Here is a 22,831-nt window from a genome sequence, read left to right on the forward strand (position 1 = left end):
GAGTTGTGAATAAATGCAGTCTGTTTTGATCATTCAAGATGAATTGGAGCCAGATATGGAGCAGGGCAGCTCTGTGGTGGACCGTGAAGAGTCAGATTTTCTACCTCAGCAGAGCGGTATGTTGCAAAGATGAGCCTTTCTGCACCTATTAACCTGGAGTGATTATTCTTTTGGACTCCTCAAATGTCTGTACTATTCTTGTGAACACAATGAATCTCAAAATCTCCAACTTCAACACTCTAAGGACTCAAAAATAAGCTGAAGATTTTGGATGGGAGGGTCAAAGAATTCATTCGCTAAACATGATCAGGTTTCACACAAATGTTCATGAGGACAAAATGAAGGGATGCCATATTCCAGTAACCTTTTTAATACCACTTTAAATTTTGTCCAGATGTGTTTATTAATGCAACTAGAAAATCAAAATATTGTTTTTCTAAACTGTTTCCTGTTCTCTCGGGGCCTGCAGGCCTAAGTTGCCCCTACAAGGCTATAATCAGAGGATATTTGTATTTTTAAGCTACAACTTTTAAGTTTTCCACTATATTGGGTTAGCTGTCATGAACAGTACTTACACAGAGAAAACAACCTTAAAAGGTTATTGAAGTTATGAAGGATTTTTAAAAAGAACTAGACAGTGTTGTCTACTTACATTCAATAATGACTGACTACAATATTCATCACTCTCAGGGAGCTCATTAAAATCCTTTAAGATCTACCCAAACAAAATTTTAAAACATGACCAAAGGTGAGGACGTACTCACCCTCTGTATCCAGGGCGTGCACATAGTTTGCTTCGTTCCACAACATGAATGGTGAATAAACTAAAAAAGGCGAGAGAAACTGCAGCATGCTGTTATTTGTTTGAAACAGATGATAACACATCTTCATCTTTACATCAAAAATAGTTTATGTGAAAATTGTGTTAATGATTTTTGTATTTCAATAATATTTTTGGACTCTTCAGATGATGTGGATCAGCAAGGCGGACAGCTAACTCCTGGGCAGGATGCCATGCAGCACATAAAGGCTTGCAAGGACAAATCCTTCCTGAAGGAAATGTTTATTAATTCCACTAAAGGTTGGTCATGAATCCCTTATAACCGCCCTGTTATGGTTGTTTTTGTAAACTGGCTGTTAGTCTCAGCCCCTGTTGATTGTTGATATGAGACACTGAAAGGTAATCTTATAATAGATCATGTAAACGGTGAATACATCAGGAAACTTTATTGCTACACTTTTCTTTTCGTAAATACTATTTGATTACTATTGGTCTAGTTGTTGCCATGGATTGGTCTTATGACTACAAATTAGTAACTGAATCAAACTTTTTTTTTTTTTTTTTTTTTGCATATTTGTAGGGAGAGGTGTGTTCACCAGTAAAGCCATTGAGCCATCCAACTTTGTTGTTGAGTATCGGGGGAACGTCTCAACCTGTGGAGAAACCCGTCCAGAGAAATGTGTAGACACCCTCAACAATTTCTTGTTTCAGTTTTCCTGGAACGGAACAAGCTGGTGGTGAGTTTTCAGCAATATAAGGAGGGTTCTTGTTTTAAAATGTCTAAAAGCTCATGTTTAATAGAAAGCCCTCGTGTATCCTGAGAAAGGTTGATATCAAGTCAGATCCAGGTTTTTAAAAAAAATCTTCATTATGTGCATGAAACATGCTTTTCTTTAACATTACTTTACTCAACCTACTTATAAAGATAGCTTGAACGTGCAGACACTGACTGTCCGTCACCACCATCAGTCCGAGTCACTGTGATAAAATGCATAATTTTAACAGTGGTTGAAGGTTCATTGTGAGCATTTGCCCTGCAGCATTGATGCTTCTGCAGAGGATGGGACTCTCGGACGACTCGTGAATGATGATCACGTAAGCCCCAACTGCAAAATGAAGAAAATTGCTCATGAGGGGAAACCACATCTGTGCCTGTTTGCTCTGAAGAAAATATCTCCAGGCGAGGAGATAACTTACAACTATGGGCAGTCCTCTTACGCTTGGCGATCAGCAGTAGGTTTATTTGGTTTGGTATGATGTTGGATGGACTTCTTTGTTCTTTGTCTCTGTGTGTAAATTTCTAACCTCTGTTCATAACAGTATATGAGAATATTAGGGGTGCAACGATACACAAAATTCACGGTTCGGTTCGGTTCGATACTTTGGTGTCACGGTTCGATATTTTTTCGATACAAAAAAATGTTCATGCCTTTTTAATTTGTCATTTATTAAAATTATAAATATATATTTTAACTCAAAAGTACAGTTTTTAAATTTAACCCTAACCCTTGTGCGTGTTTTTTATTTTGACAGCGAATGCACACCTGCGGACCACTTATGTGCAGCCCTGGTTATTTAGCTCATCATATTGCAGCCAAAGAAATTCTTTTGTCCATGAAACCATAAAGCTGCACTTTCTTTTTGCCTTATAGTCTGATATGTCATAACTTCTCCTGCTGCTTTTACACACGCACTCACATAAGCTCAGCGATTCTCTGCGCGATCAACCTCTCACATATTTAAGCTTGCTGCGGGAGATTTCACTTGTCATGTTTGCATAGTAAGCTAACAATTAATAAGACGATGTCAGAGGAATTGGTGCACAAATTATCATCACTCACAGATCAGTGCTGTCGCTCTCTATACACAGTTCGCACGATTGCAAATTGAAAGCAAAAAAAACAAGCGCAAATTCAAACGCGATTTCAATATGTCACATATTGACAGTGGCTCACCGATGCCAATGACATAATTACCCAGCTACATTTCCGAAAGAATGCAAAAGCATTGACATATATTTTTCCTTCCTACGGGCAGGGCAGAGATAGATTTTGGTAGCCCGACAGAAAAAAAATCGCTAGCTCCAGGACGTCGGGCTAGCGATATTGCGAGCCCTGTATCTGATTGAGGAATCACTCATCTTTGGAAAAGAGAGTTTATTACAGAGAAATGTCTCTTTCCAAAATAAAAGCTATACTATCCGCTTCTTCTGGGCTATATTCTCAGCAGCATATTAAACATATATAAGGAGAATCATGTGCTAACAGCTGTCTAAATGACTCGGCTAAAGTTGGTAGCATGCTTGCTTGTTTTTTTCTGCTTCCACTTGTCTTTGCACTAGGATGATGTCGGCGTAAATGTGCAGTCATATTCGTTGTGTTCCCACTAGTGCTGTCAGCGTTAATCTCGTTGAAATGACCTTAACGCCACAACACGGCAAATCTCCGTTAACGAGCTACCGCCGATCGCCCCGTGCATGGGGCTAGATGGCCAACACGTTAACGAGCTAACTGCGCTAACACACTAAAACCAAAATAATTCCAAACGCCAGATCTGAATGAGGTTCAATTTGCCTGTTGCAAGGAGAGCTTAACTTCTGTCTCGCTAGCTTGCCCTGCGCTCTTCCTTCTGACTATGCTGTCTGTGTTGAGCGCTCAGTGGATCTGCGCTCGACAGTGCAGCCTAGGCGGAGTAGTCGAACGCAGATTCACTGAGCGCTCAACACAGACAGCATCGTCAGAAGGAAAGTTGATAAAATAAATTACAAATGTTGTATTGTTCGATACATATGCGTACCGAACCGAAAGCACTGTATCGAACGGTTCAATATCGATACGAATATCGTTGCACCCCTAGAGAATATATACAGGAAGTTTTCTTTTTGACTTTGCTGTCTTCTTTTTATTTACAGGATCAAAACAAAGAACCACAAACCTCAGAAATGGAGACTGCAGCGTCTTCGACAGTGGATGAAAGAGTAGGTGTTGAACAAGATTTGTTTTATATTAAACACCAGCACTGTAAATGTGACTGCAGACTCGGGATTCATCACTTTATGATGTCTGGTATTTACAAAAGGGTTAAAAGGGTTTAACTTCCCTAAGAGTCCATCGGTAATCTAGCAGCACAGTCTCTTCTGCAGACCTTCTGCTTATAACGACATCTGTGAATGAAAAAAGGCACTAAATACACAGTAGCAGTCATAATGCTGTTAATTCTGAGTCAAAATGCATTGTTTGCAATAAATGCATCCAGTGTTGTGGGTGGTGAAGACAGGGAGTGATTTGATGCCTCTCTTTAATAACTATGATTCAAGTGTAAAGTTCTGTTGAGGTTATTAAAAGCGTTTAAAATCCATCCAAACAGAATTTTAAGCCTAAATATGTCGGCCAAAAACGAAGGAGAACTCGCTCTGAACTAAACTAAGACAGAGAGAACATGGTAGTCTGGACTATCAGCATGAGTATTAAGTGGCTTGTTTATTGTAAAGAAAATCAGAGTGCAGTTAGATTTGTGTGTTGGGTGCATAAATTTGCCTTTTTCTTAATTAATTCTAGGTGGAAAACTCAGATGAGGAATTCAGTTCTGCAGAATGCTTCTCTGATGAAGATTATGTCATTGACAATGAACCAAGCAATGATGACAGTTTTACCGAAAACGATGACCAGGATCAGGAATTTGAAGAAAATGCAGATGACTCGAAGGCCGGTTCTTCCAAAGCGCCGAACGATATGTCGGACTCCGATGAGTCTGACTCTGATGGAAAGTCTAAAGAAACTTCCTTCACTAAGAGAAATTACTGTTACGTTTGTGGGAAACCTCAAACTAAAATTTCTCGTCACCTTTTCACGCATAGAAAGGAAGAACCTGAAATTGCTGAAGTGTACGCAATGCGCAGGAACAGCAAGGAACGCAAAAAGCGTCTGGAGATGTTGCGAAACAAAGGAAACTTCAAACACAACCAAGGAGTCTTGAAGGCTCGCAGAGGAAAACTGAAAGTGGAAAGAAAATCGGAGATGTCCACACTTAAAACACTCGCCACTTGTGTATATTGTAAACGCATGTATGATCGTAAAGTGGTGTGGCATCATATGCAAAAGTGTCCCTCGATGGCATCCAATAAACCTCCAGAAGGCGTTCAAAGTCAAATCTTAACTTTGGTTGCCGCCACTGGACTAACGGACCCTGAGCAGATCTCAACAGGTGTGAAGAAGATGTTGAAAAAAATGAAGAAAGACGATATTTCCTCTGTAGTTTGCGAAGATTCTTACATATTACAATTGGCACAATGTTGCTACCACATGAGAGAGAAGAAACAGAATCAGGGATACGTCACTCAGAAGCTGAGGCAAATGGCACGGATCCTGATAACGTTAAGAAAGAAGTCGATAAACAGCTTCGAAGACGCAGTCAAGCCCCAAAACTTCAACGCCGTTGTAGAAGCTGTCCAGGAGATTGCGGGCATCAAAGAGGGGTCGAAGTCGTTTGACAAACCATCTCTCGTTTGGAAGCTTGGAAATTCGCTGAAGAAGATCGCTGACATTAAATACGCCAGGGCTTTGAAGGATGGTGATGAAGAGGTGTTAGAGGAAGCTGAGGCATTTATTAAGCTGTGTACGAAAGAATGGCCCTCCCATGCAAAATCACAACCAAAAACACCCTGCCAGCCAACCTTACAGTTTACACAAGATGTGATGCTGCTCTACAAGTGCCTGAACAGGACAACAGCTTCTGCAGTCCAGAGCCTGATGATGTATGCAGTAACACCGGTCTACAACGCGCTTCTCAAAGTGGTACTTGCATTCGTGTCCTTCTTAAACAAAAATATTCAGGATGTTTCAAGGGTGACACTCCAGTCATTCAAGGAAAGGGCTTCCGCAGAGCTTCAGGAAGATGCTGCTGGTTCACAGACCCAGTTGGAGCAAATTCTGTCCAAGCACAAAGTCACGATTGGTGTTAGTAACTCAAATGGAAAAATATTTGCTCTTACTTTGAGCCCTGAAGTGCTTTCTGCGCTAAGGGTGCTTGTGGACAAGAGGGACACATGTGGAGTAGGTAAGGACAATCCCTTCTTATTTGGGAATCCTGGTGGCAAAGGGTCAGACTTTCACAAGGGACACGCGTGTATCAGGATGTTCGTTAATCGCTGTGGTGCAAAGAACCAGGAAGCTCTCAGGTCTCAGTGTTTTCGTAAGTACATAGTAAGAATTTTCCAGATTCTCAGCCTTAAAAATGACGAGCTCACTCAGCTAGCTAAGCTGTTGGGCTGTGACATTCAGACAGACTGGGAGTATTATCAGACGCCCGAGGCAGCTGCCGATGTCGCAAAAATATCAGAGCTTCTGTCGGCACTGGAGAATGGATCTCTCGAACGATTCGAAGGAAAGACTCTGGAGGAAATTGAGATTCCAGGTATGTGACTCAAATCTCTGTTCACCCAAATCCTCCCTCAACGCATTTGCAAAACTCCATTAAGAATGTTTAGAAACCCCGATTGTTTCCATGCATGTTTATTTTTTTCTTGCTGCGTTACCGCCACTTGTTGGAATAATGTTGAACCACTGTCGAGTTCCTTTTTTCCTCTTTCCTTTAAAGATGAATTGCAGCCAGTCATGGAGCCTGTCACCCCCAGAAACAGCGATGCTGAGGAAGATGATGAAGGTTCAGAAGTTTCCTTTGATGTGTGATATAATAGTCGTGCCTGCAGTTATTTTTGAGTGGTATTCGTGTTTATTATGGCAGATGATTCACCTTGTATAGTCCTCAACTGATGTATGGTGGGACAATATTAGCTATTTGCTTATTTCCGAAGGATGTTTCTTTATTAAAAAGTGAGCTGAAATGTTTAAAAATTAAAAAGTACGAAAAATGCAGATATTCTTCTTACAGATCTGTCTTTGTCTTTTCCACAGGTAAAAAAAGCAAAAGAAAACAAAGCCAAAGAAAGAAAAAGAAGAAGGAGATTGAAAAAGAGCAGCCGGAGCCAAATGAACATGAAGCCGTGAACACAGAGAAAGAAGACAAGGCAGAGGACGTGCCGGTGAAGAGTGACATCAGCAAACCTGTGGAGAAGAAATCTTTTAGCACAGCTCTTGAGCCAAGTATTTATTTCAGTGACGATGATGAGGACATGAATGTGAATTTTGACATCGACATAGACACTGATGACGACGATGATAGAAATGAGGAGATTGCTGCAGACGGTCGCTCAAACAGTTCAGGTACAAAGCCCAGGGTAACAGATGAAGATGCAACAACAGAAGTCAAGAAGAGCAACAAGGATGGTGACGGAGAGCAGAAAAATACGTCTCCAGACGAGCACAGTGCTGATGAAGAGCTCGCAGAGGCAATGGATATCGACACAGAGAACCATGTGGAGGAGGACTATGATGAAGATGATGATTGGATGGATGTGGACAGTAACGCTTCTGCTCCCACTTTAAATGAAGGTAAACTAAATCTGGTGAAAAATGGGTTCATGTTCTGTTAACTGGGAACTGTGGAGAGGTTTGACTCACTAAAGTGGAAATGTGTTTTACTAGTCACAGAAAAGAAGACCAACCTATCGGTGCCCATGGCTCTGATGAAAGAAGTGAAGATAGTAATCCCAAAACTAGACATCGTGAGTCCAGTTTGTTGTTATGTTTTACAACCTGCTGAAAATGACACTTTTAAAAAGTTGAATAAATGTGAGGTCTGTAAGCATCGCTGCATTCTTTACAAACTACTCTTTAAATGTAGGAGAAGGTGCAGCATCCCATCCACATTTCCCAGTTGTCATCTTTGAGTAACAAGCAGCCGGTGGAAGATAAACCCGTCCATGATGACAAGAAACAGAGTGCAAGACCTACTCCACTTACAGAGGTCACAAACAAGCCCAGCTCTGAAAAGGTAGGAAAACTTTCTTCTCTTCCAACGAAGTAGAATTTGTCTGTAAAATATATATTTTCGGTGAAATCATCTGAGCTGAATGTATGAAATATCAGGCCTGTAGAAAGGTGTTTTCCATAATCTATCTATCAATTACAAGTATTAAAACGCTATTGTTGTAGTTTATTTATGTTAAAGTATAAAGTGCCTTGAAGCAAATGTTGTTGTGATTTCGTGCTATATAAATAAAATTGAATTGAACTGAATTGAAAATGATCAAATCCATAAATGTTCTGGATGCCTTTTAAAGTTTTTAAGAGACTAAATGTCCATTAGTTTTATTTTCATAACACATAAAATCTTCTTAAGTCCGACAAACATGCCAGCTGTTTTTCTTTCACTGCACACTCAGATTGATTTCTTTTGTCAGTAAAACTTTGATACCATTAAAGGGATCACTTGGATTATGAGAACAGCTCTATCAGAGGCAGATCTCCCTCGTGCTGTCAGAACAGCTCAGACCCATCAGGGCGTGGTCACAGGATCTCTGTGTTCAGGTGTCTGACTCTGGGAAATTGCTAGCATGGTCTGTGGATTGAAGGTGGTTCTCGCTAGTGAGTTGGAGACCAGCTGAACACCTCCTCATGCTATTGCTGAACTGTCTTTGGGGGCTGTGTCAGAGATCGTCTTTAGCGCACCACGGCAATGGCAATCTGTGTTTTACACGTTTGGGTTTTAGTGTTGTAGCTCATCAGTGCATAAAATGCTGTAAAAATGTGTTTAATCAACTCTGTGATTTACACTTTTACATTTCAGGCAGTGCACATGAACTGCTCCCGCTGCAAAAAGAGCATGATGAAGGGACACACTGCTTACCAGAAGAAGGGCTTCTCAGACGTCTTCTGCTCCAAAAACTGTCTGTTTGAGATGTTTTCTTACAACAAACCAGCCACCAAGACCTGTCACCAATGTCATAAGTGAGTGTTGTTGAAACTGTGCTCTGTTCTCGATGACTAACAGGCACGGACTGTTTTAATTTATTTCTATTAAAGACTTTCATCCACTTGAGGGCAGCATAACCAAAGAGTATATACAACAATATGACATTATAATGACATTAAGTTATAAACTGCATGACGTCACTGTTAGTTAAGCAGCCACCAGATGATTGCTCAGTTTAGACCCGTGTTTCAGAGCAGCTCCTGATGGAATCATCTGCTGAATGAATCGCTTTGTCCAGCAGGTGACGATTATTTAATTAATTTCTCCTGTTTGTCGCTGAGCAGGTAGGATGGTTATAGGATATATAAGTGTCTGTGTTAAGTGTTTGTCCTCCCCTTCGATCAGAGCGATATCGCAGCCTCTGGACCTCATCATGGCTGCTGTGGACACTAAAGGAACTATGAAGGACTTCTGCAGCCCGGCTTGCTTGAGCTCTTTCAAGTCTGCATCCACCCAAACACAAAAGTCAGTCTGCAACATATGCAAAAAAGTCTGCAGTGTAAGCACTTTTTTTTTTCTTTTGATACCTGGGTGTTCAGAGTTTTTATTTTTCCCTTTATTATGGTTAAAAAAAATCGTATTTGTTGCCTTTAATTGCATGTACATGCACATCACAGTGTCTCCTTTAAGAGCTGTATGTCTTTATTATCCCGTTCAATGGCATTTTATTAATATTAATAACTAAACAAAAAAGTTTTTTATAATCCATGATCTTATGTCCACGGCTCCTTTCTCACTGACTTCAGACCAAATGTGAGCTGACCCTGAACGAGGCAGTCATCAGGTTTTGCAGCCACGCATGCTTCGATGATTTCTGCAAGAACAACATGGGCATCTGTGAGAACTGCAGCTCTGTGTGCTGCAGCAAACCGCTCACGCTGAAGCTGGAGGATGATAACAAAACATTCTGCAGCGGTGGTTGTCTGAAGCGGTTCAAAGAGGTGCGGATACATCAGAGAGGGAAAATGCAAAGTTGTGGGACCAAAATGTTGTAATAATCTACACAAAAACCCAAAGATCTCTTTTTAAAAAAACATTTATTCTGCAGAACTCCAGGATGCTCCTACGCTGCACCACTTGCCTCTTTTCTCGACCTGTCTTTGACATGGTTAACTTTAAAAACGATGAGAACGTGGTGCAGCTCTTCTGCGGCCGCTTTTGTGTGAAATCTTACAAGCTGCGACTGACAGATGAGATGGATCAAGGTAATCCACAGTGAATCTGTCAAACGTCCATTTTTCACATCTTTTTACTGGATCTTCAGGTCAAAATCAGAGACGTTATAAAAGACGTATAGCACTCACTTCTTAAAACGAAACAATTTAAACTGTTTTTATCACATACAAGTTATTCTCTCACCAGACATTTAATCAGGTACATCTTGCTAGCACTGTGTTGACCCCTTTAGCTTTCAAAACAGCCATAATCCTTCATGGTATAGTTTCATAAATTTTGGTTCATGTCGGCATGATAGCATCACACAGTTGCTGCAGATTTGTCAGCTGCATGTCAGCAAATATCCTGTTCCACCACCTCCCAAAGGTGCTCGATTGGGTTCTGGTGAGTTCTATTTGAGTGCAGTGAACTCATCGTCATGTTCAAGAACCAGTTTGACATGATCTGAAAATTCTGACATCAGAGGATGGCTGCTTCCAGGCCCTGTGGCAGAGGTTTTGGGCACATTGTAACCACTGAATTTACCAAAACCAAAGTATTCTAGAGTCAAATCTGAGGCCATCTCTCTGACAGCCAAAGCTTGGCTGAAATCGGGTCACAAAGGGATGGAATTGGTCAGCAACAGTACTCGGGTAGGCTTTGGCATTTAACCGGTGCTCAACTGTGCCAAGAAATGATCTTGCACACTGTTAGACCCCCACCAATCTGAACTGTTGATACAAGGCAGAATCGATCAATGCTTTCATATTGTTCTTGCCAGATTCTGTCCATACCATCCCAGTATCAGCAGTAATCAGACAAGGCCACATTCTTCCAATCTTCTACTGTCTAATTTTAATGAGCTCAGTTTTCTTAGCTGAAAGGTGTGGTTGGAACAGCCAGAGAAAGGCTTAGAGTTTCCCCCTCAAAACCCCAGAGATGGTTTAGTGTGAAATGATAATATAATTGAAATTAATGAATTATGTTTGTGTAGCATTTATCTGCATACTTGTGGAGGAATAGGGTGTGAGGAAAATCTTGGGTTGTCATAGATTTCATAAAAAATAGGACCACAGTGCTCTGATGCCACGTCTAAAAGGTAAAATAAAATCATACTGAGCCATGAGAAGCCACAGAATCCAGCAGCGAGGCAGTGTAACTACTGCAAAAACAGTTCAGACTGAATCAGCCTTTCAAGTGGCACTCCTATCTCTTTTTCTTCCTTTTCACTCTTTTGAGGTTTCCTCATATTCAGAAGTGATAGTGTTGTGGTCAAATTTTCACTGTCACTATTTCAAAACCAAAAGCGACTGAATGATAACTTTTTCACAGGATTTACAAATAATCAAAAACTCTTATTTTGTAATAACCATGATGTTGTTATATGAAGATAGTAATAAGACTATTGATGTGTTTGTTAACAAACATGTCTCTATAAAGAGAAATCTAGTAACAGAAAAACATAGAATTCAAATACTGTTGGTAGAAGTCTGTGATGTTGTGACTTGTTGTACTTTTACTTGCTAAATCCAAGCAATCACCTTAACTGTAGGTAAAAGGCTCATCTTACAAATCTCTGCATCCTGTCTTTGCTTTTATTCTGAAAGTTCTTAACAGAAGTATCGATTTCTTTTCCCTTTATTATAATTCTCTTCATTCGTCTTGACATCTTCTATTTAAAAAGTGTCCATATGCCTCCAACATGTGAGATAAATCCAGTAAGTGTTTCTTAAGTGTGTCCCAACAAGCCTTACGTTGACTTTGTGTGGAGGAGGAAAGTTTGGATCATATTTAATAATTTCATCTGTGTGACTCCTAAAGGTTATTGATCAAGTCATGAACAGCAGCTGTATTTTCAGTAATCACATGTCTGATTTCTCCCTTCAGTGAAGAGAAAAAACGATAACCAATCAAAAGAGACAAACACTGTGAGTATGCTTTGTTTCTTTTTCCGCTTCAGTCACAGAAAACAGAGCTTACATTCAAGTCTGGGGAAGATTTCTAATCCCTATATACTAACAGAGGCTCTTCCCACAGGAGGATGCTGTCGAACCAAACGACACAGTGTTGCTCATCGCCGACGAGTGCACGCTCTGTTTCCACTGCAAAAAGAATTTGTTGGAAGGAGAGACACTTTACAAGCCGAAAGACACAGAGGAGTTTTTTTGCTCCATGGCCTGCTTACATGAAAAGCGTTGCGAGATCAAAATACCCATCAAAAAGTGCCACAACTGCTTTCAGTAAGTCTGTATTTTAATTCTCCATTTAAATGAGCAGCGGGGTTAAATGCACAAAAACAAACATTCTACAGATTCAACAGGTTTGTGAATGTGCTAACTTGACATGCTGATCTACAAAAAATTTAATCTCAGTGACTCAGAAATCTCTTTGATCTCTTTCATCTTATTTCTTCAGGGTGATTGCGCGACCTCAAAACATCATCCTGGCTCCGGTGGATGATTCGGGAACTATGAAGGAGTTGTGCAGCGATACATGTCTCTCCTCCGTCACATCCAAAATGAAAAAGGCTGCTACTAAGCCTCCACCAAAAGAGGGACCTAGTTCACAGTGCAGGATGTGTGCCAGATGTTGTTATGTAAGGAAAAGAAATAAAGTAAATTACTCTGAACTCTGTTTTATATGCATTAGGGATTGTAGCGCATTTGTCATGAACTGTTTAAGGATTCTTAGACAACGCTGGAGGCGAGTGTTTGTGACAATTTAAAAAAAAAGCTGCAGAATATCTCCATCCTTTTACTTTAAAACTTGTTGTTATTATTATCACGTTCATAATATATTTTTGTAATAACTACTCTTAACACATTCCGTTTCCAACCTTAGTGCAAACTCACGGTGACCCTGAACGGCGTGGTCCACAGACTTTGCAGTGACTCCTGCTTCATGAGCTACCGCAAAGTCAACAACCTGCGCTTGTCTCTCTGCGACATGTGTGACGCCGTCTGCTACAACAAATGTCTCGTGGTCAAGCTGGAGGACGGCAGTAAAGCCCTCTGCAGTGATGAATGTCTGGTCAAGTTTAAAGAGGTGCAGAAATAAAAACAAAACAAAAAAAAACCCAAACACATTATCTCCATATTTGACAAAAAGACTTGAATGTGCCTAAAACAACAAATTCATAGCAGGAATGTGCAAAGTGCAAAGGAAGGACTCCATTTTAACAGGAAGAGATTGCTGGAAGGTGGCTAGTTGAGAGGAAAGAGAACGAGGAGCATGTTTTATTATTCTTAGTTATTAGAACTGTTAATTACTAATCATAATCAAGCAACTATGTCTGTGGTAAAGTAGCTATGTGCAGGTAACATGAGGCCATCTTTTATATATTCCCATAATGTATTTGTGCTTAATGTAACTCCATCATATAATCCAGACATCCTGTTACTGTGTCAGTATGAGGAAAGCGCACAGAAATTATTAAATGTTCTTTAAATGTTATTTCAGGACCGGATGTTTGAAAACTAAGGACTTGAGAAATAAAAAGAAATCAGGGCACATTTAACCCATAGAGCATCCGATAATTTAAACGAACTAATAACAGGTCATCACCAGGCTTTGTGTTTCACGTGTTAAGCAAAACATTTGCAGCTTAAATGCAAACAGCAAAGTGTTATAACTTCTGTTTAAGACACTCAGTTCAGTTTTAAAAACCATTATGAGTCTCACCTTCATAAATGTGGAGTAGGCATAATACTTTACAACATATGTCTAAGGTAATGGTGTTCTTCATCTCACATTTTTCATTCGTTATCTTTGCAGAAAGTTGGCACTCGTCAGCTCTGCCCCATGTGCCAGACGTCCCATCAGCTGTCAGACATGATTGAAAATAAAAATGATGAAGGCAGGCTGGAGTTCTTCTGCAGCAACAGGTGTATGATGGTGTACGAGGCCCAGACCTTCACTGTGATGGGTATCTCCAGTCATATTTCAAACTGCAGAGAAAGTGTGCTCTATTGTGCTGTGCTCGCTGAACTTTGCAGTTGGACAGCAGTTTTTAAGCTTTTAGGTGTCAAAAGCAGAAATATTGTTCATGCTTTTGTCCTTATAGACAAGAAAAGCTCTTCATCTGAAGTTTGTGAGGTTAAAGACGCGAAGCCATCTGTAATACATCTCAACTGCGTAAGTTTTATGTAAAAAATGTCTTCTTTAGTAGCCACACCCAGTTTGGATTCAGTGACAGAATAAATGTTATTAACAACTGAATGATAACAGCAATTCATGATTACAATAAATTCTGTTTATTAAATCTCTTTCCAGTACATTACCACTTACGTTAGAGTCCTTACAGTGCTCCACATGTCGGCCTTTGCTATTAACCTTACACAGTTAATCCAAATCTCTCTTGCCTCTTCATCAAGATCAAAACAGAGCCCATCGATGAGGGGTACAGCCAGAGTCTCACAGCCTCAGTTTCTCATCAGGACATCAAGAAGGAGCCAAATGTAGTAAAGGTAAGATACTCAATCATTATCAATCATTTTCCCCTTTACATTATACAGTAACTTCTTTATTATTTCAGTTAGATATTACTGGACACAATGATGTCATTTATTGTAACTAGAAAAACATAGACAGCACATTAAATCATCTAAATATCCAAGGGATCATTTAAACAGCACTCCACCCGCGCATCGTCTCCTGTTCTGGTTTTTACAGGAGGACTTAAAGATTGGGTCGGTTTTCTCCTTGACCGATGAATCCAAACCTGCAGAGCCCTCGCTCACCAACACGGATGTCCCTGCATCGTGCTCCGCCTGCAAACAGGTCCTCATGGATGGAGAGACAGTTTACCAGAGGAAAAACCACACTGGCACATTCTGCTCCACTTCCTGCCTCCTGAAATGTTACCAAAAGATACCAGTTTGGAGGACGTGCCACTTCTGTCTTCAGTGAGTCTAACAGTCCCAGTCTTTGGTTGCTGGACTGCTCTTGTGAGAGTGATAACTTAAGATTGTCATTTGTACTTAGAAACATATAATTGTTTGTATGTTGTTAAATGTCTCATCCTTATTTAGGTCTGCTAAGGTTCTGGGTGCATTCTCTGTTCACTCCCTTCTGCTGTTAGGTGTACCTTATACACATGTTAAGTTAGGGGTGGCTGTAGCTCAGGTGGCAGAGCAGGTCAGCCACTAATCAGAAGGTCGGTGGTTCGATCCCAGGCTGCCTCCTGCATGCCAAATATCCTTGGGCAAGATACTAACTCCATGTTTGCCTACTGGTGGTGGTGCCTGCTGGCGCTGTGTGTGAATGACTGAATGTAGTGTAAAGCGCTTTGGGGTCCTTAGGGACTAAGTAAAGCGCTATACAAATGCAGGCCATTTTACCAAGTTCATGGGAAGGTCGCATCTTGTTTTGTGATATATGGTATGGTGGAACACACGCACTCTATATCTGTTCAGTTACAACAGTTGTTTGTCTTAGTTGGGCTGGTTGGAGGCGCCTCGTGCCAGTCATCTTGGGAGTTGCATTCCTTTGCAGATAACATAGTAAAACATTGCTAGGCCTGGCTGAGCAGGTTTCACAGGGCCATATTTTCACACACACACACACACACACACACACAATAAAAGGGGCGCTACGGGAAGTCCGGCCGAGGTTGACAGGGTTCAAGTGGAAGGAACAGCGCTTGACCGTAGTCGGCTTCCCTCGCGAGTGATCAGACGAAGAGCTCCGTCTTGTGTCTTGTTTTGGTGCTGCTTTGGTTGTCTTATTGTTCCAGCAGGGTTTGTGCTTAGATAAACCCAACAGCTCTAATTATTCTTCTTTTTAGGCTCATTCACAGAATAACTGATGTCCTTTAACTTATTTCAACTTCATCTAAACTTCACTCTATTGAATTTTTTTAATCTTACCGTTCCTCGTTTTCTCAGAGTGATAAGAGAGCCTCAGGACATCCTCGAGGCCCCGCTGGATAACGAGGGGACAAAGAAGGATTTCTGCAGCCAGACTTGCCTGTCCTCCTTCAACTACAAGAAACAAGTGTCCACCAAAATACCCGTGGCTTCTGTCTCATCACACTCACAATGCAGCATGTGCAGCAGATATTGCATTGTAAGAGACCAGGGAACAGTTTCTCTAATCTAATTACACGACACTGCCTGCTATAATAGTTTCATCAGTCGATGATTAAGTTGCAGTTTATTTGTTAGCTGGATTCGTGTGTTCTAAATGAGCCTGACCTCTGTTTATCTTCTTGTAGAGCAAACACGAGATCACGAAAGAGGACGCCATCCACAAGATCTGCAGTGAGCCGTGTTTTCTGCGGTTCTGCGGCATGAACAACATCACAGTCTGTGCGAACTGCCGCGCACACCGTAAAACACCGCTCACGCTCAAGATGGAGGAGGGCGGCAACAAACTTTGCAGTGAAGAGTGCCTGGCCCAATTCAAGCAGGTCTGAAGGATAAAGTTTGCTTTTCCTACTGTTGTGAATGTATTGTGGCAAATATTAAACACATCGGATATGTTAAATAATGAGCCAAAAACCCAGGATTCAGATTGCTTTTGTCACTTAGTGTTAGACAGCTGGGTCTGTATGACATTAAGAAAAGAGGGCATTGCTACACTCATCTGAGGCAGCTTTGGCTGCAAGTTTGCAAGTGTAAGCAGGTTGCAACAAAACTGGATCAAAGGAGGTTCATTTTTCATTTAAGATTTTAGGCAATTTCTAAAAGCAAAATGTTACTTTTTCCTAATCTTCAAAAAATGACACGAGCTGAATTTGAGTCTTTGCTTTTTGTTGTTGCACAGAAAATCCAAACCCCGCAGCCGTGCACAATGTGCCGTAACACTTCTCCGATATCAGACATGGTTGAAAACAAAAGCAGTGAAAATGTTGTGGAGCTCTTCTGCACCAAAAGCTGCGTGTCTGCATTCAAGATCCAGGCTGTCAATTCATCAGGTACGGGACGGATGCTTTGTTCAGCTTCTGTTTGTCTTATTTAGTTCTGTTTGTAACTCAGAAGCTTCAAACTTTCATTGTGTGTTAACTATTTTTTATTTATAAAAGTAAAACCTGGAGATAAAGCATTTTTTAAACTGTATGAAAAGACTTCAAATTCAAAGGTGCAAACATAAATCTGCTCAGTTTCATGCTTTCCTCGATTAAACCTCCCCTTCTCCTCAGCTGCCTCATTGAATTGTGACCACTGTGGTAAGACTGCAGTGCCAACCTGTCACCTTGCCATGTCAGATGCCTCCATCAGAAACTTCTGCACTCTTAAGTGTGGCATGGATTTCAGGGTAATGTATTTAATATATGCTAATAAAACAAAGCCCTCGATTCCCACCCAAAAACATTTAAAAGCACCCAAAGGTGAAATACTTTCTTTACAGCAAGCTTGACTTTAAGATTTTGTTTGTCACATTTCTATCAGAAGTTTTGAACAATGGCTCGCCCATTTCTTTCTTTTGTCTGATTTACAGGAGAGCCAGAATCCAGCAGGAGTCCCCGATCAAAGTCAAAGGGATTTCCTCCATCCACCACCGAAGCTGCTATGCGCCCAGTGTCAAAGCATCGTATTAACTACACCCAAAGTCATCCAGAGAAAGGTACCATTCTCCCGTCCTTTCTTTAAATGTGGAGAACCACAAACAGTGAGGGCTGTGTGGGTTGAAAATTTTGTTGTTTTTTTTCCTCTCTTGATTGTATGCATTGTTAGTTCAACACTGTTTTACACCAGCTGTTAAACTGTCTCTCTGTCACCTGTAAGCTGTTAGAAACATTCATGTTTATGTGGACAGATTTTTATCAAAATATAACCATGTTTGTGTGCAGGAAAAAATATACTTTGCATGTAGTGTGGCCTGTTTTCAAGAATTTAAGAGGGTCAACAGCATCACGGCTACCTGTGAATACTGTAAGAATGAAAGAATCATCAAAGACGTCAAGAGAGTCGGCGGCAAAGACTGCTGCTTCTGCAGCGATGGTAGGGAGAACATGTCAGTGTAGTTTGTTTATGGTCCATTTCACATGATTGGGAAGTTTACTGGAGCCTCATCTTTCTCTTCTCGCAGCCTGCAAGACACTTTTTTGTCAAGAGCTAAAAGGGAAGTGGGGTAAACACTGTCGCTCGTGCAGTTACTGCCAGTCGATATCCAAGAGTCTGGTGACGACACCGGGTGAAGACACGGACATCGAGTTCTGCTCTGAAGCCTGCTGCTCAAAATACAAAATGCTCCTCATCCATGTAAGTGAAGGGTGATGCTCACACTCTGCACAGTCTGTCTGCTGCAGATGAAGGTTCTTTTTCCTTTTACCCTTGAATATAATTTGTAAAAAGACAATTTAATCACCAATTCTTCTCCTAACTGATTTTTTTCTCAGGTGGCAAAATGTGACACCTGCAGTAACAAAGGGAAACTAAAGCAGAGTCTGCCACTGCTGGGAGAGGTCAAATACTTCTGTGGCATGAAGTGTCTCCTGCACTTCTGCAGTAACAAGGTTCAGATGCTCGACGGAGGTATGCACATTTGCTGTTTCATTTGCTCCTGATGGAGCTTCCTGGTTAAGTGAAGGCTATAATTTGTTCTCGAGTCCTGGGTCAGTTACAGGCTTTATAAATCTGTGCTGCAGTTTAATCAGTTACTGGCACCACTGACTGGCTCTCCTCTCTTTCCAGAAGTCTCTTTATCTCCAGTACCTGCAGCACCAGCAGAGTCCTCTCCTGTCATTGGGAATGTTTTATCTTTGGCTAATGCTCTGACCAGGCAGCACAGCGGCCCAGCAGCCTCTCCACAGCTTGGTACACGCACACACACAGACACATTATTTATTAACACATGGTGATATTTCACCCAGGAAATAAACTGAGTAGTAATTGTGGGAAATTGTGATGCTGTGTGTGTTTTGTTTTAGCTGCTCTGACTATAGTTGTTGCCATGTTTTTTCTGGTTATCATTTCTCCACAGGCTCCATCACTGACATTCAAACAAAGGTCATTGGACATGTAAGTCTGCAAAGATGTTTTAATCAATGTGCCTCTATATAAACTTCTGTTTTGATACATTAGAAGTGGCTAAATTTCAGAATGACCTAATAATATGATCTGTGTTACAAATGAAGTTGTCTTTGTCGTCATTTTGATTTGATCGTAGTTGAAGGTGTTTTTGTGACCTGTCTGTTCTTCAGGCCAGCGTTCAGACTGTCCCAAAGGAGCTCAAGAACAAGTCGATCATCTGTACTCCGCTGGTTCATAACAAAGGGGTCTCCTGTACAGAAGAGGCTCTTAACATAGAGACACAAAAAGGTGAAGCACATAAAATGTCTGTTGTGAAACATGAACAGGTACCATCTTTTCAGAATTAACAGTTTTGGTGTTTACTCAATTTTTTCTTTTCTGTTGTTAGAAGACCGTTGTGATCCTAAAGTCGTAGTCCTGCCTGTCCCAGTGCCGGTTTACGTTCCTGTGCCTATGAACATGTACAGCCAGTACACCCCACAGCCGGTGGGCCTGCCCTTACTGGTAAGTAAAACACATCTTTGATCTTAAACAAATATGAGACCATTACTGTAAGATAAATGCTCTCATTCTTTAAAAGTACTTAAATGTTGCTTTGTCATTTCTAGGTTACATATTTTTTAAAAATCCTTGAAGTTTTTTTCTGTTTGAGGAAAAAAACATTTCTGAGTTGTGGTTCATTTAAAAAACGATGATAATTTATTGAAAGCTGTTTGTCCTGCTGCTTTTAACTTTAAGTACATTTGTCATTTGCCGCATTTCAACCTTTTAAACTCAGTAGAAACCCGAGTCTTAAGTCTGTGTTTCCCACAGCTGCCTGTGCCCCTGGTCCTCCCTGTGAACACAGATGGCTCTGAGGCAACGGTGAAATCCACAAAGGAGAGTTTGCATCCTGAAAACTTACAGGGTGAGCTCAACATCAGGCCTGAGACGGAGATAGAGCAGAGCGAGGAAGGGCAGAAGCATGGAAAAATGATAAAAGAGGAAGAAAGACCCAAGCCTTCATCCCTGGAGGGTAAGAATTGTTTTTAATTACATGAAATAATTACAGAGTTATATTTTTACAGGGACAGGACGACCTGTAGTACTCGGGTAAGAAAAGTTAGTTTCCATCATTTATGGACACATGAACCAAACTGAGCCAAACAACTGTTTGTGTCATTGTTATGATCTCATCAGTCATTTATGACTTAATGTTTCGGTTTACTCGGGATGGACGTGACAGTCACAGCGGTGTCAAAGATCCTGTGTCACCATAGAGGGCTGATTAGGGATGTTTCCTGTAAACAAACACACCTTAGTATTACCTGTTAATAATGTTAATACACAGGTTACTATTAGCTTCAACAACACTTACATACAGTGTGTTTTTCGGGTTAGTAATAATAACAGCTGGCTCTACTCCATTTAGCTGCAGTTGTTGAACTTGCTGGTTTTACTGCTTTGAGCTGTCAGAATGTGCTTTGTAAAAGATCTTGGATTATAGGTGCTGTGTTCCTGTAATAAGTGCACATATTTTTTTTCTCTAATAATAAAAAATATCAAGGATAAAAGAACTGTTTCTCTCTCTTGTTTTTTTTCCATTATTTTCAGACCATGCCAGGAGCTGCAGCAGTGACTTGCGTACAGATTTTAAGCCCACTTTTGACAACCAGGAGGATTTCTTTGATACCAGCGCCGGGCCGGTCACTCAGCCGCGTGGCCACAAAACCTCCCCTCCAGTTTCAGATGAGGACATGCCCAGCAGTCCTCTTCCTGACCCCCCACCTCTTTCTCCTCCTTCAGCTCTGAAAACTCCTCAGAGATCACCCGTCGCTCCTCCTGCTCCAATTTTAGTACCACAAACTTTGGACAAAGACAAGAACAAGGTAAGAAACCAGCTGAGCTGGTTAGAAGCTGCGTGATGTTTCCTTTCTGTGGTTTTGACTCTTCTGTGTGTCTCAGGATTGTAACCTGGAGCAGCTTTCAAAGAAAGATGAGCAAGACGCTCCTAAAACAGACTTTACTCAACCAGTGTGTTCAAAGCAAAACACACTCAAGAGTCAATGTGGAGTTGATGCCTGGAAGAGATGGATCAAGTGGAGAGAGTCGCAAACCAACCCGGAGCCCGTTTCTTGTATGTTTTGTAACATTTTTTTACTTGTCTGTAAGCTTTAGATTTTTTTCCTCTTTGAAGTGAGTTTAAAAAAATTCAGGTGGAAAAATCCCAGCAAACACTACTATAGTCATAAACATGCTGTTTTCTGCTTTGTTCGTGCATATGTGCAGGTAGAGGATGGAGCTTTTTCTAACTTTTAAGAACTTCATGCTGCTGTTTGAAAATTTCCCCATTTTTCCAGTGAAGAAGTAACTACACCCTCTACATTGTAGAATCTAGCAGGAATAAATTTCTCTTAAGGTCCTGTCACAGCATTTCAGTTCAGTTCAGGTCTGGACTTTGTGACTTTATTCATTCTGAGCCATCCTGCTGTGCTTGGGATCATTGTCCTGTTCCATGATTCAGTTTGGGCCTCACGTTTGACTCCAAAGCCAAATACTTTGGTACACAGAGGAGTTCATGGTCGACTCAGTGACTGCACGATGCCCAGGTCCTGTAGCTGGAAAACAAGGTCAAGTTTGACCTTCGTATAGAGACCATAAAATCCATAGTCCTGTGAGAAACCTTTGTTTTTCCATTCTGAGACAATTCATAAAAAAAGAGCAGATGAATACAATTTGAGTGTAACTTTATTTTTTTTGTATTTTGTCTCATGAAGGCAATGATGTCAAAGCTAATCCACTAAAACCTTTTCATGACTCTTTCATCTGTTAGCTCATGCACTGACGCTGAAGGCGGACCTCCTTCGTTGCTCTGTGGCTGAACTGAGCGACTGCCTGCTTTGCTTCATCAGGGAGGTGAAACAGTCCGATGGAGAGCCGTACTCCCCCGGCAGGCTGTTCTACCTCTGCCTCAGCATTCAGCTGGTAAGACTAGAAATTACAATATATACATTTATAATTATTAACAAATGGGCTGCCTGATCCTGCTGGTTCTTTCTAACTTGGCTCTCTGGCTCCTTCTCTGGGTGGCTCTTGCTTCCGAGATTGATGGGGGTCCAGGAGTGTGGGGCTTGGGTGGGTTCCTTTTGGGGCTGCTGGTGGTCTTGTGCTTTTGGCCATGGTGCCTGGGTTGTGCTGGCCAGCGCCCTTCTTGGACTTTTGGGTCTGTTTGCTGTCCCTCGGCTTCTGTGGCGTTCTGGGCCCTTCTCTCACTTACTACGTCTGCTGGCTGGCTTAAACTATATCTTCATGCTGGCTTTAGACACTAGTGTGCATGTTTTTCACACAGCACGCTGGTGTTCTCGGCTGGGGATTCTGGGCTTCATGACGTTTGTGTTCTGGTGATTTGGGCGGAGTCGATGGAGGTGGACTTGTTTTTACAGCACAAGTTTCCACATTGATGATAAGATTTAGAGGCTGGGAGAGTGTCATGGGGCTTTCATGCTGCTCCGTGGGCACAGTGATCCAACACTCAGCGATTGTTTACTTTTTCTGTTAATTTCTCACCCACCTGTTTGTCATAACCATATCCTGTGTTTAGTGTTTAATGAGCCATATTGGTTTTTGTCTTTCTCTGTAGTTTTTGGTTCAGAACGGTCGGCTGGAGAACATATTCAGTGATCTCATCTACGACAGGTTTTCCACTGAGTTGACCAAGATCCTTAAACCTTCAGTCACAGGTGGAGGTAAATTATCTTCAGCACCTTAGTTTTTTCCTGTCTTTGATATTTTGATCACGATCATCAGCTGCCTGCTGTTTTTGGCAGGTTGTGTCCTGTCCTGTGTGGAGGAGCAGTTTCTGTGGGACTGTAAACAGCTGGGGGCGTACTCCCCCACTGTCCTGCTCAACACGCTGCTCTTCTTCTTCTGCAAGTACTTTGGCTTCACCACAGTCGAGCAGCACCGCCGGCTGTCCTTTGCAAACATCACACTCTGCACCAAAACCAGCAAGAGCAACACCAAGACCACCTTCCTACGCTTCCACCCACCTACTTGTACAAACCAGGAA

At 41.4% G+C, this 22,831-nt stretch overlaps 1 protein-coding gene across 6 annotated transcripts in view; it reads left to right on the forward strand.

Moving 5' to 3' along the window:
* LOC308384287 (uncharacterized protein) overlaps window positions 1-22,831 on the forward strand; it is a 30,120-nt gene that overhangs the window by 5,401 nt on the left and 1,888 nt on the right. For 4 of the 6 annotated variants that reach the window (XM_080862775.1, XM_080862774.1, XM_080862773.1 and 1 more), the window contains 40 exons: window positions 39-116; window positions 968-1,081; window positions 1,362-1,518; window positions 1,822-2,014; window positions 3,693-3,758; window positions 4,339-6,193; window positions 6,377-6,442; window positions 6,694-7,230; window positions 7,324-7,403; window positions 7,523-7,672; window positions 8,468-8,628; window positions 8,999-9,152; window positions 9,400-9,594; window positions 9,702-9,858; window positions 11,696-11,736; window positions 11,846-12,048; window positions 12,224-12,404; window positions 12,650-12,853; window positions 13,583-13,733; window positions 13,872-13,942; window positions 14,182-14,274; window positions 14,480-14,712; window positions 15,694-15,874; window positions 16,023-16,217; window positions 16,574-16,724; window positions 16,950-17,065; window positions 17,249-17,374; window positions 17,601-17,751; window positions 17,840-18,012; window positions 18,150-18,285; window positions 18,445-18,567; window positions 18,734-18,771; window positions 18,954-19,071; window positions 19,172-19,287; window positions 19,597-19,798; window positions 20,377-20,651; window positions 20,728-20,899; window positions 21,596-21,747; window positions 22,403-22,508; window positions 22,590-22,831. The exon at window positions 22,590-22,831 is cut by the window's right edge and continues 7 nt beyond it. In XM_080862775.1, coding sequence (XP_080718901.1) covers window positions 39-116; window positions 968-1,081; window positions 1,362-1,518; window positions 1,822-2,014; window positions 3,693-3,758; window positions 4,339-6,193; window positions 6,377-6,442; window positions 6,694-7,230; window positions 7,324-7,403; window positions 7,523-7,672; window positions 8,468-8,628; window positions 8,999-9,152; window positions 9,400-9,594; window positions 9,702-9,858; window positions 11,696-11,736; window positions 11,846-12,048; window positions 12,224-12,404; window positions 12,650-12,853; window positions 13,583-13,733; window positions 13,872-13,942; window positions 14,182-14,274; window positions 14,480-14,712; window positions 15,694-15,874; window positions 16,023-16,217; window positions 16,574-16,724; window positions 16,950-17,065; window positions 17,249-17,374; window positions 17,601-17,751; window positions 17,840-18,012; window positions 18,150-18,285; window positions 18,445-18,567; window positions 18,734-18,771; window positions 18,954-19,071; window positions 19,172-19,287; window positions 19,597-19,798; window positions 20,377-20,651; window positions 20,728-20,899; window positions 21,596-21,747; window positions 22,403-22,508; window positions 22,590-22,831 — 7,913 coding nt within the window. The remainder of the gene's footprint in view (window positions 1-38; window positions 117-967; window positions 1,082-1,361; window positions 1,519-1,821; window positions 2,015-3,692; window positions 3,759-4,338; window positions 6,194-6,376; window positions 6,443-6,693; window positions 7,231-7,323; window positions 7,404-7,522; window positions 7,673-8,467; window positions 8,629-8,998; window positions 9,153-9,399; window positions 9,595-9,701; window positions 9,859-11,695; window positions 11,737-11,845; window positions 12,049-12,223; window positions 12,405-12,649; window positions 12,854-13,582; window positions 13,734-13,871; window positions 13,943-14,181; window positions 14,275-14,479; window positions 14,713-15,693; window positions 15,875-16,022; window positions 16,218-16,573; window positions 16,725-16,949; window positions 17,066-17,248; window positions 17,375-17,600; window positions 17,752-17,839; window positions 18,013-18,149; window positions 18,286-18,444; window positions 18,568-18,733; window positions 18,772-18,953; window positions 19,072-19,171; window positions 19,288-19,596; window positions 19,799-20,376; window positions 20,652-20,727; window positions 20,900-21,595; window positions 21,748-22,402; window positions 22,509-22,589) is intronic. The other 2 variants (XM_080862777.1, XM_080862776.1) reach the window with 2 other exon arrangements.

This window comes from Rhamphochromis sp. 'chilingali' (genome assembly GCF_963969265.1).
Source record: "Rhamphochromis sp. 'chilingali' genome assembly, chromosome: 17".
In the NCBI taxonomy this organism is placed as follows: Eukaryota; Metazoa; Chordata; class Actinopteri; order Cichliformes; family Cichlidae; genus Rhamphochromis; species Rhamphochromis sp. 'chilingali'.